This window comes from Culex quinquefasciatus, chromosome 1 (genome assembly GCF_015732765.1).
Source record: "Culex quinquefasciatus strain JHB chromosome 1, VPISU_Cqui_1.0_pri_paternal, whole genome shotgun sequence".
Lineage (NCBI taxonomy): Eukaryota > Metazoa > Arthropoda > Insecta > Diptera > Culicidae > Culex > Culex quinquefasciatus.
The window spans coordinates 101,544,911-101,562,255 of record NC_051861.1 but is presented as its reverse complement, the minus strand read 5'-3'; the positions used below and the strand labels follow the sequence as shown (position 1 = coordinate 101,562,255).

Sequence of the window (17,345 nt, the reverse complement as noted above, 5' to 3'; positions counted from 1 at the left end):
TTTGAGGCTCATATTGCAAGTCATGTTTTTTAAAGTATTTCCAAGAAATTGATTATTTCAAACTAACAATTCGTCGCCATCGTGCTAACTTGTCGTACGTGCATTTTGGGCCAAATTGAGTTAAGAACGCCATTTTGTGCAGCTCACAATGCCTCACCTTTTGACCTTCACAGATCCCCAAAATTCGATTTCAATCTTGAGATATTCGACAAAAACCGAAAAAACTCCGTGCATTTTTGTCACTTTACATATGAAAGTAGTTTCAATCTTGTTGTGCTATCTTGTCACTCCATGAAAATTGATGTAAGTGCGACAAAAGGCCAAAGGGATTTCAGGCCAGGAAAGTCAGGATGCGTTTGTCGCACGTACAAGCAAGACTACCGTAAACATTTGTAATTATAACTCGGGACTCCAGCAACCAACTTCAACCAAACTTTGGGACAATGCGCAGAATGGTGAGCCAAACAAAACGTGTTTGTTATTGTTTACATTGCGTGCTCTCATTTTTGAATATTCAAAGTCAAACATTAAAACGCGTTTTTCTCGGAACGTCAAAATGGCGGGTGCGACAAGATAGCACGACGACGTCGAATTGTAATACAGTGATAAATTTCGCTTGGTTCGCAAGTTGGAAATATTATGAAAAAATCGCGAATATTGAAATTTAAAATTGAAAATTATTACGCACTACAACTTTTTTTCAAATTTTAGTATTTTGCCAAACTGTGTGCCATTTGATAACCAACATAACATAAATAATACGGTATTTTGAGAAACTTTGAATGTTTTCATCCTGAATTTTGATGCACACATTGGAAATTATAAAATTTGGAGTAATGTACTCAGCCTAAAATTCTAATAAAGCAAAAATTTACTAAAAATGTCGCTTTGTTTGCAAGTTGCAATTTCAATTTTTTTAAACAGGTATTTAGCGAAAATTTTAGAAATTCGGCAAAATTTTGTGTCATCTAATGTCCATTTTGTGAAATTTTGTAAAAAATACGATAATTTGTGAAAATTTTGAGAATTGAAAACATAAATCTGAAACACACTGGAAATATTTAAAAAAAATCTTGTCGTTTGATGCCAACATAGTAAATTAAGAAAATTTTAGTATTTCAAAAAATAGTATTTTACCCTTACAAATTCTAATACAGTGAAAATTTCACCTTGTTCACAAGTTCCAATGCAGTTTAAATCTATGTAAAATTTTGTGTAGTTTAATATCTACATTGCAAATAATGGAAAACAAAAAAACCTTTTTTTGTGATTTCGCAAAAAAAAAATGATATCCATATTGCACTGCAAAAAAATAAGTTTGTTTTATTCGAAAACTATTGTATGTGGCGATTTTCTTTCAAATTTTGATCTAATAGCTTATCTAGTTAAGTTGTTCTATGCAAAATTTCGCGTCGTATGTTTTTAAATTTGTGAAAAATTAAGAATACTACACTGAAAGTGACAAAAATGCTTTCAAAAAAAGCAAAGTTTTTAATACACAAAACAAATATGTGTTTTTAACCCTCTACTGCCCAATTTTTTTTGATTTTTTTTTATTTTCCCTTGTTTAGGAGGTCATTTTGAAAAACTTTTGTTCTACGAAAAACTTTACTTCTCTTGTTTTATGTTTTTATTGTTTTATTTTTAGTATTTTAATTTGCATTTATCTTGTTTAGTTCATGTTTATTTTTGGTAGTATTTGGCTTATTCTTCCACCTCCTATCATTACATTTTGCTTATCTATTTTTTTTTTTTAGTTTTTATAGCCACTTTTTAAATTTTTTGCTTGTTTCTCACATTTTTAGCTATAAAATGGCACCATTATCATTCAAGTTGTAAATAAATGCATAGAGGCATAGTCTGGGACACTAGGAAAAATATTGCATACTTCTTTTTTACTTTAAATATAGGAAATGTTAGTAAAGAACACAGTCAAAGTTAACCCTTAAAAATGAAATTTTTTAAAACATTGGCAAAGTCACATAAAACAAGTAAAACTTCTAACCCATAAATTTTCCAAAACTTTAAAAGTTCTTCTTTTCAATGCTTTTTAAAGATCAAAAATTGGTTGAAAAATGGATTTTTGGCGATTTTTAAAATCGAAGCCCGTCTAAAGGCGGGGTTGGGTTGTAGAGGGTTAAATGATTTTTTTTTCCTAAATTTGAAGAATGCAAATATTGTTTAAAGAATGTTGTAAAAATTATATTTATTTTTCCTTGCTACGAGGAAGTTACTCTGTCTTTGTTTTAACCATCTACTTGTAATTATTTTCGATTTTTTTATGTTTTCCCTGTTCAGGAGTTTATTTTGAGCAACTTTTGTTCTACGAAAAACTTCACTTCTCTTGTTTCAGATTTTCTTGTTTCAATTTTAGTACTTAAATTCGCATTTATTGCGTTTAGTTTATTTTAGAATCTGATAGTATTTGGCTTACTCTACCACCTTTTGTCATGTTTTTTCATGTTTTTACAGCCACTTTTTCAATTTTTTATTGTTTTTCACATTTTCTACTATAGAACGACACAATTACTATTTAAATTGTAAAAAATATGCTTAGAGGCATTGTCTGGTACCCTACAAAAGTTACTGCATACTTATTTTCGCATAAATAGGGGAAATGTTAGTTCTTTCCAATGCTTTTTAGAGATCAAAAATTGGTGTAAAAAAAGATTTTTGGTGATTTTGCCTTCCTCACTGAGGTAAGGCTATAATCCTGCTCTAAAAATGAACTTCGTATAAAAACGTCGTAGACCCACCTTCATGTATACATATCGACTCAGAATCGAAAACTGAACAAATGTCTGTGTGTATGTGTGTGTGTATGTGTGTGTGTATGTGTGTGTGTATGTGTGTGTGTATGTATGTATGTGACCAACAAACTAGCTCATGTTTCTCGGCACTGGCTGAACCGATTTGACCCGAACTTGTTGCATTCGACTTGGCTTAGGGTCCCATGGATCGAGTTTTATACAGATTGAAGTTTCGATAAGTAGTTCAAAAGTTATGTATAAAAATGTGTTTTCACATATATTTGGATCTCACTTAACTGTATGTAAACTATGTCCGGATCCATCATCCGACCCATCGTTGGTTATGTTATCAAAAGACCTTTCTAACGAGTCCAAAACATTGAAGATCTGGCAACCCTGTCTCGAGATATGGCCACTTAAGTGATATTGATGTACTTTTTTGAAGCCGGATCTCACTTAAATGTATGTAAACTATGTCCGGGTCCATCATCCGACCCATCGTTGGTTAGATTATCAAAAGACCTTTCCAACGAGTCCAAAACATTGAAGATCTGGCAGCCCTGTCTCGAGATATGGCCACTTAAGTGATATTGATGTACTTTTTTGAAGCCGGATCTCACTTAAATGTATGTAAACTATGTCCGGATCCATTATCCAACCCAACGTTGGTTAGGTTATCAAAAGACCTTTCCAACGAGTCTAAAACATTGAAGATCTGGCAACCCTGTCTCGAGATATGGCCTCTTAAGTGATATTGATGTACTTTTTTGAAGCCGGATCTCACTTAAATGTATGTAAACTATGTCCGGATCCACTACCCGACCTATTGTTGGTTAGATTATCAAAAGACCTTTCCAACGAGTACAAAACATTGAAGATCTAGCAACCCTGTCTCGAGATATGGCCCCTTATGTGATATTGATGTACTTTTTTGAAGCCGGATGTCACTTAAATATATGTAAACTATGTCCGGATCCATCAAAAGACCTTTCCAACGAGTCTAAAACATTGAAGATCTGGCAACCCTGTCTCGAGATATGGCCACTTAAGTGATATTGATGTACTTTTTTGAAGCCGGATCTCACTTAAATGTATGTAAACTATGTCCGGATCCACCATCCAACCCAACGTTGGTTAGGTTATCAAAATACCTTTCCAACGAGTCTAAAACATTGAAGATCTGGCAACCCTGTCTCGAGATATGGCCTCTTAAGTGATATTGATGTACTTTTTTGAAGCCGGATCTCACTTAAATGTATGTAAACTATGTCCGGGTCCATCATCCGACCCATCGTTGGTTAGGTTATCAAAAGACCTTTCCAACGAGTCTAAAACACTGAAGATCTGGCAACCCTGTCTCGAGATATGGCCTCTTAAGTGATATTGATGTACTTTTTTGAAGCCGGATCTCACTTAAATGTATGTAAACTATGTACGAATCCACTATCTGACCCATTGTTGGTTAGGTTATCAAAAGACCTTTCCAACGAATGCAAAACATTGAAGATCTGGCAACCCTGTCTCGAGATATGGCCCCTTAAGTGATATTGATGTACTTTTTTGAAGCCGGATGTCACTTAAATGTATGTAAACTATGTCCGGGTCCATCATCCGACCCATCGTTGGTTAGGTTATCAAAAGACCTTTCCAACGAGTCCAAAACATTGAAGATCTGGCAACCCTGTCTCGAGATATGGCCACTTAAGTGATATTGATGTACTTTTTTGAAGCCGGATCTCACTTAAATGTATGTAAACTATGTCCGGATCCACCATCCAACCCAACGTTGGTTAGGTTATCAAAAGACCTTTTCAACGAGTCCAAAACATTGAAGATCTGGCAACCCTGTCTCGAGATATGGCCACTTAAGTGATATTGATGTACTTTTTTGAAGCCGGATCTCACTTAAATGTATGTAAACTATGTCCGGCTCCACTGTACGACCACACGTTGGTTAGGTTATCAAAAGACCTTTCCAACGAGTCTAAAACACTGAAGATCTGGCAACCCTGTCTCGAGATATGGCCCCTTAAGTGATATTGATGTACTTTTTTTAAACCGGATCTCACTTCAATGTATGTAAACTATGTACGGATCCACTATCCGACCCATTGTTGGTTAGGTTATCAAAAGACCTTTCCAACGAGTCCAAAACATTGAAGATCTGGCAACCCTGTCTCGAGACATGGCCACTTAAGTGATATCGATGTACTTTTTGGAAGCCGGATATTAAAAATAGATGAAACTTGTGTACAGCCATTGTTGTGAGGAAGGCTCCAACCACATAGGTGGATTAAGTTAGTTTTTTAGATTGAAGCTAGTCTAAAGGCGAGGTTGGGTTGTAGAGGGTTAAATGAATATTTGACTGAAAATGGCCAAACTACTGTCAATAAATTTAAGGATTTTGTAAAAAATTATCTTTTCAAATCATTTATCAAAAATACTGAAATTGAAAGAATATAAAATCAAATTCTGAAATTTTACAAAGAGACAAAAAAAAATGTAAAAATTTGGTTAAAATCTGCTTTTTGGAAACAAAACCTCAAACAACGATATCTAATATTTATTTCTTATTCAAAAAGCTTCGTTATCAACCAAGAACAAACAGTTTTGTAAAGAGCAAATGCCATTCCCCACCTCCCCCTTTCCCTGAATTCCGAAACCGCAATCCATAACCGTATAATTGAGTAAAAATCGCACCTCACTCGGTGGTGACATTTTTCGCTCGATTCTTTTTTTTTTCATTTCTCTCGATTCCTTTCGTTCGCCTTGCAAACCACACAGGGGAGGTCCCCTTTAATGACCAACCTGCCTTGGACCTCGGCAGATGCGTCCGAAGAGTGTGCGCGGACACATGCGACATGCGACAAGCAGCCCCTGGTAGGGAATTGGCATTGCCGGTGGTCAAACAGAGGCGTTTAATGAAGTGATTACACACCTTCGTCCTCCTTCTTCCTCCTCCTGAGATGGGGGTTCGGCGGTCACATTTTTCATCCGGGGAGGTCCCCCGGACGGGGTGGGGTTGTCAATTATTTTCAAAAATTTAGGATTTGAAAAAATCTTACCTTGTGGGCTCGGATGGAGGCGCCCTCTGAGCAAGCGAGCGTGACGTCCACCAGACTCTCGTCCTGCAGCAACTGGCTAAACACCCCTAACAGGTTGGATTGATGATTGTTCCACCTCAAGCAGTAATGCTCACTGCCCATGTCGGTGACAGCTTACGCTGCTGGAATGAAAGAGAGGACGAGGAAATGTCCGATCAGTACGGGAATACATAATTGATTAGTGTTTGGAAGAACATATTGTAATATATCTGAACCGGAATGTTTGAAGATCTGGAAACCCCTTAAATTTCCAGGACAGCTAAAACTTTAATAAATAACGCTGTAACGACAAACCAAGATTTTTTTTCTACCCTACCTTTCCCCACACTAATGAGCTTCTAGCATTCCCGTGAAGTCTCAGCTCCTTTCAGAGCGACTCCCAAGCCGGACAGACGTGCGCTGATTGTGATCACCTTTTAAGGAGATATTTTCACGATTTTGATATTTAGCACATTAGAGTCTACAGACCCCAAGTGTGTCGACATGTGCGAGATTCGTTGAAGAAATATGACTTTGGCCAGACTTGGACACGCCGCCTAGATGAGATCTCGTGTTGATTTTATTTTCCCTGCGCGCAGTGAAAGTACACACTTAATGAAATTAATTTCCTGCCAAGTGTCGTTAATTTGATGTGGGAAAGTCTGACGCGGCGACGAGTCATGAAGGAGGAATTCCTCTCTGAAATCAACACCGAGTGCGATTAAGAGCTTTTGGTCCTAGACTGGACCGACAAACCAGGAAATAAATCTAACCTCAAAAGCCTCTATTGGCACGCAGGCTCTGCAACACTTTTTCCACTAAGTGGTCGACTTTACCGGGATTTGGACCGCAAAACGTGCGCTTGTGACCCTAATGAGGACCCCTCTGGCAGCGGTTGAATTAACCCTTGAGCCTTTCGCAAAAAATTACACCCCCTGATTTTTTTGGTAATTTTTAGATACTAACAAAGTTCAAAAATTGAAAAAAACACAAAAGTTGTTCACTTTTGACGTAAAAAGCAAGCAAAACTACCCAGCAGAGGGTTAATTACGAACAAAGCAGATTTGCGTGGTCCAGTGTTGCCAGCAGCTGCTGGTCAGTGATCCCTGCAATGGTCGGCTATTGGAATGCGGTGAATGTGTGCAATGGTCGCAAGAGTCTAGCCTCAGCAGTGTAAGAGGGAGCCTACAATTTAAAGTGCATTTATTTCGCAAATGGAACCCATAAAATATGCGCGCAGGCCGGGTTCGTGTCTTGTTCGGGCACTGCTCTGCATTTAGCACCCATTCTCTAGCATATATAAACAAGCATTATCGGGGGGTGCGCAGAAAAGACCCTAAGGAGAAGGGAATCGGGTGCGGGACCCCAAGAGAAATTAAGCTAAATTAAATTAAGTGCGGAATTGTGTCACGCACTGCCGGGTGCGGCGATTGGGTAATAAGTTTTGTCAGTGCAGAATGCAAGCCCAGCAGACATGCAAATGATTTTTAGGTTTCCTGAGTTGATTGGAAGTTATTGGCAATCGTCGATAAAGGTGTTGGAATTTGTGGGGGAACCGCTAGTTTCTTTGGTTCATTAGAGGAATAGATTGTAAAATTTTCTTTTATATTACACAGAATTATTCTTCGAAATTTTTTATTGTGAGCAATTCTTTGAGATTTTTTTCAATAAATTATTTTTTGTAGGTTCTTTTTGGTAAGGTCCAAGTCAACTTTTGTAATAACAGTTTTTTTAGAGCAAAGAGTAATTACAGAGGATCTTGTATGTAAACGTAAGTGTGAGAGAAGCGGATTACCTGCGGCTTATTCGGGATAAGTAAGGGGAGAGATTGATTTTGCAAACTAAAAGAAATTTACAGGAACTTTAATAAAGTGCACTGTTTTGGAAATATGGCAAAATTAGCGTCTAAAAGGTATAACCAGCCTCCCAGTATCTTACGCCAAAATCTCAGCAACTAATGTTCAAATTTTCCGATCATCTCGAAAAAAAATATTAATTTTTTTAATCAAGAATAACAGTTCAAAAGGGCTTCGTAATATTTATTGTTCTATTGCAAATGTTAGTCTTGATCGATTTTTTTGAGATTTTTTTTCGTACCTCGAAGAGAGAGATCAACGCCAAATTTCACTTCAACAAATATTTGTATTTTTTGGTGAACAAAATGGCCATTTTTGGGATAAAAATGATAATTTCCTGCAGAGAACCCCACAAAATCGACTTTTTTTTCTACAAAATCACAAATGGATCACCCTTATTTCCATGCTCAATTTTAATTTCCAAACATAAAAAATTAAAAGAAAACGTATTTCATGTTCAAATCAAACTTTATTTGTAATGTTAATACTAGGCTTAGTGATTTTGCACGTTCCCAAATTAGAAATTTCACGGGAATCTCAATTTCAAAACACCAAATTTTACTCAAATTTCGCGGAACTTGAAAAATGTTAAAATAACTCTGAAAATCTTATGATTAAATCACAGAAACTACTTTTCATGCTTCATTAAATATAATTCTTCATAAAACAAAACAAAATCTTTCATTAATTTGAACCTAACACAAAAACATCTCCTAATTTTCAAAAAAGATTCCAGCCGTTTTATGGATGGGCTCTATACATATATATATGTTTTGAAGTAAAATGTTGGGCAGCGTATTCTCATTTATTGAACTGCTTTTTTTTAATTTTCGACTTTTAAAGTTTTCGCTGATTTGCTTCATTTTATTTAATTTAATATCAAAGCAAGATTTAAAACTTGTTCAGCAAAAATGAGTGATTTTTTTTTGAATTTTTTGTGACATTTATCACATTGACATTTTTTTAAAAGGTTTTCATCTCCCTTTACAAAATTTAAATTATAAATCAAAAGGCAAAAATAAATTGATTTGTAAAGAATTCAAAATATTTATTCAAAATGAAAACAAAAACAAAAAAGTAGTGTTTTTTAAACTTCCACAGGAATCATCCACCCAAATAATAAAATATTTTTAACATTAAACAAGACCTAGAAAAAAAATGTTTTTAAAAGTTGATTTCAAAACTTAATTTTATTCTGAATAAAACAAACTATTGAAACTATATCTTTCAAATAAAATAGCATTAAAATTGTCATTACAGCGAATGAAAATTTTACTAAACTTAGTTAGTTTCTTAAAAAAACTGAAAAATCTGAACAATTCTTCAAATGGTTCATATCAAGCTTTTCAATTGAAAACTAATATTTTTTTGTAATAGTCTGTATGGATTAAATATTTATTTTGCTGTTATTTTGAAAAAAAACAACATGATTTGAGAAAATTGATAAATTTCATGATTTTCACGCCGTCCAAGAAATCGACAAAAATCACTAACCCTATGTTAGTAATTAAACAGGGGTATTCACTCACTTAATTCTACAGTAACTCATAAGATTATGTTTATTCCTATTCAAGTTTGATACGTCATTTTGAGAAAAATCGTTACAGTTTCACACAAACATAAAATTTCACGGGATTTCACGGAAAAAGCAAAATTTCACGGATTTCACGCTGTCCGCGAAATCGTGAAATTTAACTAAGCCTAGATATTGCTGGATTTTAAGTTCAAAACATCATATCTCAAAATCATGCTTCGCATTTTTGCATATCTTTTGTAAAATATTTCAAGAAATTAGAGAAAAATCTGTTTCAGATGTAAGGCTCTTTGGTTCGTTCAGATTCGTCAAAAATCAATGAAAAGAGTAGCAAAATATTTAAAAATAAATAGAAAACGCAATCAAAATATCTGTAAATGTGGTTAAGTGTAAATTTAAAAAGATAAAAGTAGTATAAAATTGTGTAAATTTGGAAGATGTAATTGCGGAAGGTTGAATATTACCTCTTGTATGATGTAAATTTACCTCAATGAAGCTTCAATTTGGAATTTTCTTGAAAAATCTATTTTTGAATAAGGGTTTAATAACAGTTTATGTTATCATAACAAAATTTGTTATTGGTGAGTTCAATTTGTTGGGTGGTGACGCGTGTGTGAAAAGAAGAGAATTTTATTTCGTGTTTCATCCTGGTTGGCTTGCCCACAAGCAGAAAAAATCAGTTCAATTTGTTGGGTGGTGACGCGCGGTCAATTATGTGGCATTGTGTGTGAAAAGAAAAGAATTTTATTTCGTGTTTCATCCTGATTGGTTTGCTCAAGTCCTTCCTACATCATCGTTGATCGGGAGGCACGACGTCGTGTGAATTGTTGCATTAAAATAAGTTTAAGTATTACTGTAAATGACTGTAAAAAAGTCCTTCCTATATCATCAATGTCGTCTGGGTAATCGTGATGAAAAATTACATTTATTCAGTATTTAAATACCTGTGCGCGAGTGTTTTGGTGTGCTAATTAGAAAGACCTTCCCATAGCATCGTTGCTCGGAAGGCTCGCCGACGGGTTTGTTATGAAAGTCCTCCCCATAGCATCGTAGCTCGGGAGGCATCGAAAAGCCAATACCTTATCCTACTAACCCAAAAAAATAATCACGTGATGCTTGAAGGAGATGCTGTGGATTCAACGGTCTCAAGCGGTATCAACAAGTATATAGCGAAAAACTATGTGCTTGATGAGTCTGCAACTTCAACTATCGGACTAACATTCCTCCTTTTGTTGAACTGCAGGCTTCTTGGGAGGGCGCCGGTATTGACTAATAAAGTCGGGGTCTTCAGGGGTTAAACAGTGAACGGATGGTTGGCTCCCACTGATCATTTTTGATTCATTGTTTAACTTCAGCTGATCTGTCAATAACGGAGTAGCAGCTCATTGGCAGTCAACCATGCTCATGCTCATGCTCATGCTCATAACAAAATTTGTTATTGGTCTGATATTGGTTGGAAGCCAACACAACTTTGGAATAACATTTTTTGTTATGGAAGAATACTTTCAACTGTTATTGGGATGATCGGATTAGTTGTTAAAATAACAAAAAAGAATAACAAAGATTTATTCGAAGAATAAATCAGAATGTCATTAGTCTGTTATTAGAATAACAATCCAATAACAAAAAAATCATGACGACGAATAACAAATCTTGTTATAAATAACATAAAATGTTATTGGCCTACACCCAGAACTGGGAATCGGCATACGAGAGGATAAAGAGCCCGGTCCGGTAGTAAAATGGTTCTGTGTTCAGACGGAGAGGATAAATCCCGAAATTAACAGGGGTACTTTACTCATGGGTTCATTTCCCACAAAAGTTCATCTATCAAAAAAAAAAGTACCGGTGCCGAGACTCGAACCCAAGACCTTCGGCGTATTGACCCGTGCCTTTGCCGTATGGGCCACCGCGGTTCGGTGACAAAGTGGCGATCATTTGTCCATATAAGCCACTCAATAGGATGAACTGTTTCAATGAACGAATGAACACGCGAGAGGTCTATACTCTCGCACAATAGTACTTTCCTCACGTTTCTTTTCGGGAGGACTATCCCCTCGTTCTTTAACTTTGGGTGTATGAAATAAAATCTACAAACTTAAGATAATAAAACAGATTTTAGCTTTTTGAAGATTAATAATTTGTTGGAGAACTTTAAGATTGAAGGCCGTCTAAAGGCGTGCTTGCATCTTAGAGTATTAAATGATTTTTTTTTAGTTTTCAAGGCAAAAGCTGGCCAATAGGCACCTCTTCGAATATGATTTGCTGCGTTTGAAAAATTGCCCAACACCAAACCCCGTTTGAGACACTTTTCTGACGTTTATGACCCATCACTCAAACCTTTCTGCAAGAAGGGGGTGGACACACTAGAAATCACTCGCAAACCTCGCAAGATGTCATAAAAGGCACACTTTCGCGCGTGATAGTTTCCCGGACCTCTCCGGTTTCCCTAAGGTTTGCCTTTACGACCCGCGTCCGGTATTGCTCGCCTTCTTTGAATAAACGGCGCGGCGGCCGCAAGTTCAAATTCACTTAGGAGCTTTGGAGTCTGTGGCAGTTCCGCGTTCCGCGTGAAATAAATAAGCTCACACTTTAATTGTCGCCGGTAGCGCATTTTTCCGAACGAAACATGGGGTCCAACGAGTGTGCGCGCGCGCTGTGATCTATGCGCCAAACTCACGTTGCAGGAGTTCCACAGGTTCCGCAGGATGAATAATGGTTCTCTAATTTAATCGGCCGTGCACCATCTCGCTAGTCTTGGTTGGGACGCCGCCAGAGTGGTCAACCGGAGAAACTGGACCCCCCGAAGGGGTCTCAAACGGTCCAAGTGAGAATTGCATGGGAATTGGATTGGAGGTGGCTTAGGCCGGGAAATGGATCCGAATCGGTGAGAGTTAATATAAATTAAGTGCATTTTTTAGCTTCATTAATTATTTTATTTATCTGGGTACGGGAATGTGGTACGTTACTCGTTAAGGGGTTAGGAGGATGTAAGGTTGTGTGAGAAAGAATGCAACTTATTATTATCAAATTGTTATTAATGACACTTTTTTCCAGAGAAACCATGGAGTATAACCTAACCTCAAAATCAGTTAATTAAAGCTCGATCAAATCTATTGCTTCCAACACCGAAAGAACCCAACCTTCCACGACCTGTTCGCAGAAGCCCACACGACATCGCTCCGACAACCAGCAACATCGACATCTCTCGCGAGCTGTCATTTTTCGCTATGACAGAATAATGGCAAAGCGCGCGCGCGCGCGCAATCAGCCAATAAAACCCCGCCATTTTTTCCTCGCCGCAACAACAACAACTTGTCACTGGAATTAAGCCCGCTAACGAAACAATAACGGGCTCCTTGGATAGGCTCCGCCGAAGAAGCAAGAGGAATTTGACAGCGTTGTGCGATCTTGTCGCGCGTAGCGGTTTGACGTTTCGATAATGTAAACAATAACAAATGCGTTCTGTGCAGCTGTCAAAAATTCGCAGATTGAACCCAAATTCGATAAAATTTGATTGTGCGTAACGTAAACAACAACAAACAAACTGTCATGCAGCAAGATGGCACAGCCGCAACCACTCGCAAGTGAGGTTATGTTGTTGTTGTTGTCGCGTCGCGACCATGCTCCGGCACCACACATGTGTCACCGGACTGCATGTTCGCTGTCAGGTAAACTGCACTCGGCACCGTGCACCGGGCTTTGCTCCCGGACTTGTTCTCGTGTGCAATACCCGACTCGGGTACTTCTTCGTCCTCTTGGTGCAGCAATCGGGAGCGGGAAATGATTTAAAGCTGGCTTGCGGTCACTGTCACCGGAGGTGACGTTGGACGCCATCTTGGTAACAATTGCTCCAAACTGTCATGTTCACAAAATGTCGCTTGACGCAATCAGCGCGTTTTTTTTTGACAGCTCAGCCCAACGCCACCCCCACTGACAGTTGGCGGTCACTTTCGAAAAAAGGGGGAAAAGCGAAGAATGCCGAAGAACCCGAAGCGATAAGGGTCCGCGCGCCACGTAATCGTGTTAATTCATAAATCAGGCGTGGGTTACTAATTTCCTTAATTAACGCATGCTCAAGCCGGGCTTCGGGCTAATGGCATGAACATGAAACCCCTCGGCCAATGGGCGCGCGCAACGGAGAAGGGGCCGCACCAGATGTACTCGCTGGGCTCTTGGGATTTGGTGAGCTGAACGGGGGGGCTCATCACGCTTTTTCCCGGTAAGACACGGATTAAGCCAAATGAAAGGTGACGGTTAGGTATGCGAGTGAAGAAACGGCGAAATAATGTTGGAAAACATTTTTCAGGAATTTCTGAAATTGAGCCAGAATATGGAATTTGATTTTATCGACCTTGGCTGAACGAATTTTGTCCAGATTTGTTCCATTCGATCCAGTTTCCGATCCTAATGCTTGGTATTGAAAATCATTAAATTTAACAAAATTGTTTCAGAGTTACGATAAAAACGATTTCGAGTTTTACAAAAAACAACTAGTTCCTTCCTGATTTTGTTACAGTTGACAGCAAACATCAGGTACAAATTTCCTCACCTCCCTCCAATTACCCCTCCTCCATTTCCAATTCACACATTCCACTTTCTATAATTGAATTCCAATATTGTTCACGAAAACTGGTGCCGCCGCCACCGCGCAGCCACCGCAAAAATCAAACCCGTGTTGTGCTTCAATTCATTATCGAATTAAAAATGTAGATTTTCACATTATAATGCATATAAATTAGTTCCCCCGACTCGACCCGAAAGCCCGCGAAACCCGCGAGGCACACGCAAGCCTTCGGAATCCAGTAGACGACTCCGGTGAAGGGGATGTGCTGCTGGTCGCGTCCCACACACTTCTCACTCGTGCTCGCACGTTCCAATCGTGGCATATCGATCTCGATCGGATTAGCCGCCCCGGCAGTGTTTGCGCTTTTTTGCAGCGGGATGCTTTTTCCCTCCCCACCTCCCCGCAGCAGCTCTCCGTTTGAGCCGCTAGGATTTGGCAGTGGTGGAAAATTTATTTGAAAAAAAAAAAAAAAAAACGAAACAAAACAAAAATGGAGCGCGAACGCGACCGATTCTGCCCAGTGCGAACGACGACACAAAGCAGACGCGAAAAGCCGAACTGAATGTGGTTTTTCCCCTTGCGTACGAACAGCGACACAAAGCAGAAACGAAAACGAACGAACGAACGTTCGCGCAAAGAAGACGCGAAAGCAAATCCAAACATGCATGTGAACGTCGACAATAAGTCAAATTTCACGTTTTTTAAGCAGAATTATTTTTGAAACAAATAAAATGCAATCGACTTTTTCATCTCTGAAATCCACTATCACACCACAATCAACCGCGCGAGTGGAGGACCAAGAAGAGGCCAGTTCGGGGCAGACGCAACAAAAAAAAACAAAGTTTTTAGAAGGAGGCTGCACTATTGCAAGAGTGTTGCACCACCACGGTTTGCTCTCCGTCCGTCCGTCGATGATGGCGCGCTCGCGATGCTGTGTCGATAGCAAACCAGGAACCAAGGGCCAGCAAGCGCACACACGGTGTGTGGTCAAGTAGTCATCATCATCATTAGGGGACAGTGGGAGAAAAGGTGGGCAAAATAAATAAAAAGGAAAAAAGAAGGAAATCGCTGATTTTAAATTTCCGAATTTTGAGGGGTCGAAAAAAGGAGTCTTTCACACAACACACTCTTGAAAAATAGTAAATTTGGTGTAAGTTTTTTTTTATTTTATTTCAAATAGGTCACTATTGGACGTTTAGCAAATTTTAAATGTTGGAACAACAGATCAAAAAAAAAAGAAATAAAAATATTTTGTGGTAGTTATTAACTGAAAATTATGAAAAAAAAAAAAAATTATTTTCAGTCATTTTTTTCCGGGTTTTGGGGTTCCCAGGAAATGGGAAAGTTTCTTTGAAGTTTCTGGAAATTTCTTGGAGGCCTGAAAAATATTTATTCCTATCAATTTTGAAGTTTTTCCGATCTTTGGCAGATTTTGTTTTTATTCGTTCATCTTTATTCCGTTATAATAATAAATAAAAACAGGCATTCTTAGATATATTCGGAACAGTTTACAAACGACGCTTGTTAATAGAAAATGTCGATTTATGGAAAAATTATGTGTCTTGCTCCCTAATCATTTGAGAAAAATTTAAGGGGAGAGGGATCAACAAACTTTAACCAGGGTGATCACTTAAATCCCATTTTCAAATTTCCAACTTCTTCCTGAATTATCCAAAACCTCAAATAATAGCGATTTCTTATCTAAAAGATGCATAGCATAGCATTGGTGTCTACCCGTAGCTGCTACTTCGTTATTGACCAAGATCCCCAAACATTGCTCCGTGGACCACAGATGAAAAGTAGGAACCAATCATCACCCCTTCGCAATTTTCAAAGGTCCCTATCGTGCTGATCAATACGGACGCCGGCCACGACCAGAGGTAAGACATGGGGAAGTGGATGGGAATGTTAGCCGATACTTGAGTGATGGGACCGCTAAATCAGCTGCGTCTCCGACAAAATATCACATGAGTTTTGAGGGGTTAGTAAGATGGGTATGAGGTCAGGATTCACTGTGGTAGGTGATGCGACCATGAGCAATTTGTTTATCGGTTGAAATTTTAAAAATCTTAGGCAGCCAGCTGCGGAAAGATACCTATCTAGGGATTTAAATATAGTATTAATTCGACCGCGATTCTCCAGAAATTCTCCGTCGGCGTGCCTTCCGATCAACGGTGATGTAGGAAGGGCTTCATTCATTAAAATTATTTTATATCATAAGCCTTAAAACATATTCGTCGACGTGCCTTCCGATCCTCGATGATATGGAAAGGACTTAATCCAGCAATACGACTTGCTTATCTCAAAAAACAAAAATCGGATCGTTTCTATCGAAAACTAAGAGAACAAAAATAAAATTCATCGGCCAACGAACGTGCGAACTAAAAAAATGAAAAAAAAGAAGAAGAAGAAATCCAATCACCCCATGTACACAAATAGTGACACAAAAGAGACGAAAATAACACGAAAAAGCAGGACTGCGCGTCCCCACAGGCACCGCACTACTGATCAATAGCGATTTCTTATCTAAAAGATGCTTTAAAAACTAGACCTCTTTTTAAAAAATGTCAATTCAACCATCGAACAAAATTTCGACATAAATTTGAAAAAAAATATTGAATAATCTAGTAAAAATAAGAAAAGAAAATTCCTAAAAAATACTTCAAAAATGAAACATAGAGAATACAAAGAACCAGGGTATGGAAAAAACCAAAAGCTTGACAATAATATTTTAACGATTATTTTTAAAATTGCCAAACATAAAAATGTTGATACTTGGTTTTAGCTGGAAATGAAAAAAAAAAAATGGCAGTAAATTAAAGATGGCTAAATTTTTAATGTTTTATAATTCATTTATTTTTTATCGGAGAGCGCTTTACAGTTATTATACTTTTAAAGTACTTGAAAATATCTTTCTATTTTGTAAATTTTAATATTTTGATTTAAGCGTTAAGCGTTGGTTGAAGAGACAAATCCTTCAAACATATTTGTAATAAATTAAACCAACATGTCAAGAATTTAATAATTTTTCAATACTTTGCATGTTTTCTAAAAGTATTTATTATTTTTAATTACAAACAAAAATGTATGGATTTTATTCGTTTTTTAAGCTTTCCGATAGCTGAATAGTTTTATTTAAAGTTATTTACTATTAGTTATTGACCCATACTCACAAAAAAGGTTGAGGAAATTAAACAAATGGACAAATTATTTAAAATGGCCTATATAAATTCAGTTTAAAATTTGCAATTGAAAAATATTTAACACAGTCAACTACTGCTCAACTCAAATTGGAATTGCTTCTTAATATTCAAGCAATGTTACAAGATGAAACACAACCGTAATCGTTGAAATTAAGCTTTATTTTCATAAACGTTTTTCATTAACTTTGTTGTTGTTTAAAGTTAGATTTTGTTTTTATGATAAACTAAGTCAAAAAAAAAATAAATAAAAATCTTTTGGCTGATAATTTTTTTTTTAAAGAAAATCTGTGTCAAATGCTAGCCATCTTAATCACCCAATTTAATTATTTGTATGCAATTTTTATGTAATGTC

At 37.3% G+C, this 17,345-nt stretch overlaps 1 protein-coding gene across 11 annotated transcripts in view; it reads right to left on the bottom strand.

The window, feature by feature from the left end:
• The window catches only part of LOC6042684 (longitudinals lacking protein, isoforms A/B/D/L), a 345,300-nt gene that overhangs the window by 147,413 nt on the left and 180,542 nt on the right, over nt 1-17,345 (bottom strand). For 10 of the 11 annotated variants that reach the window (XM_038260749.1, XM_038260766.1, XM_038260770.1 and 7 more), the window contains exon 3: nt 5,816-5,976. In XM_038260749.1, coding sequence (XP_038116677.1) covers nt 5,816-5,956 — 141 coding nt within the window. In that variant the 5' untranslated portion in view covers nt 5,957-5,976. The remainder of the gene's footprint in view (nt 1-5,815; nt 5,977-17,345) is intronic. The other variant, XM_038260745.1, reaches the window with a different exon arrangement.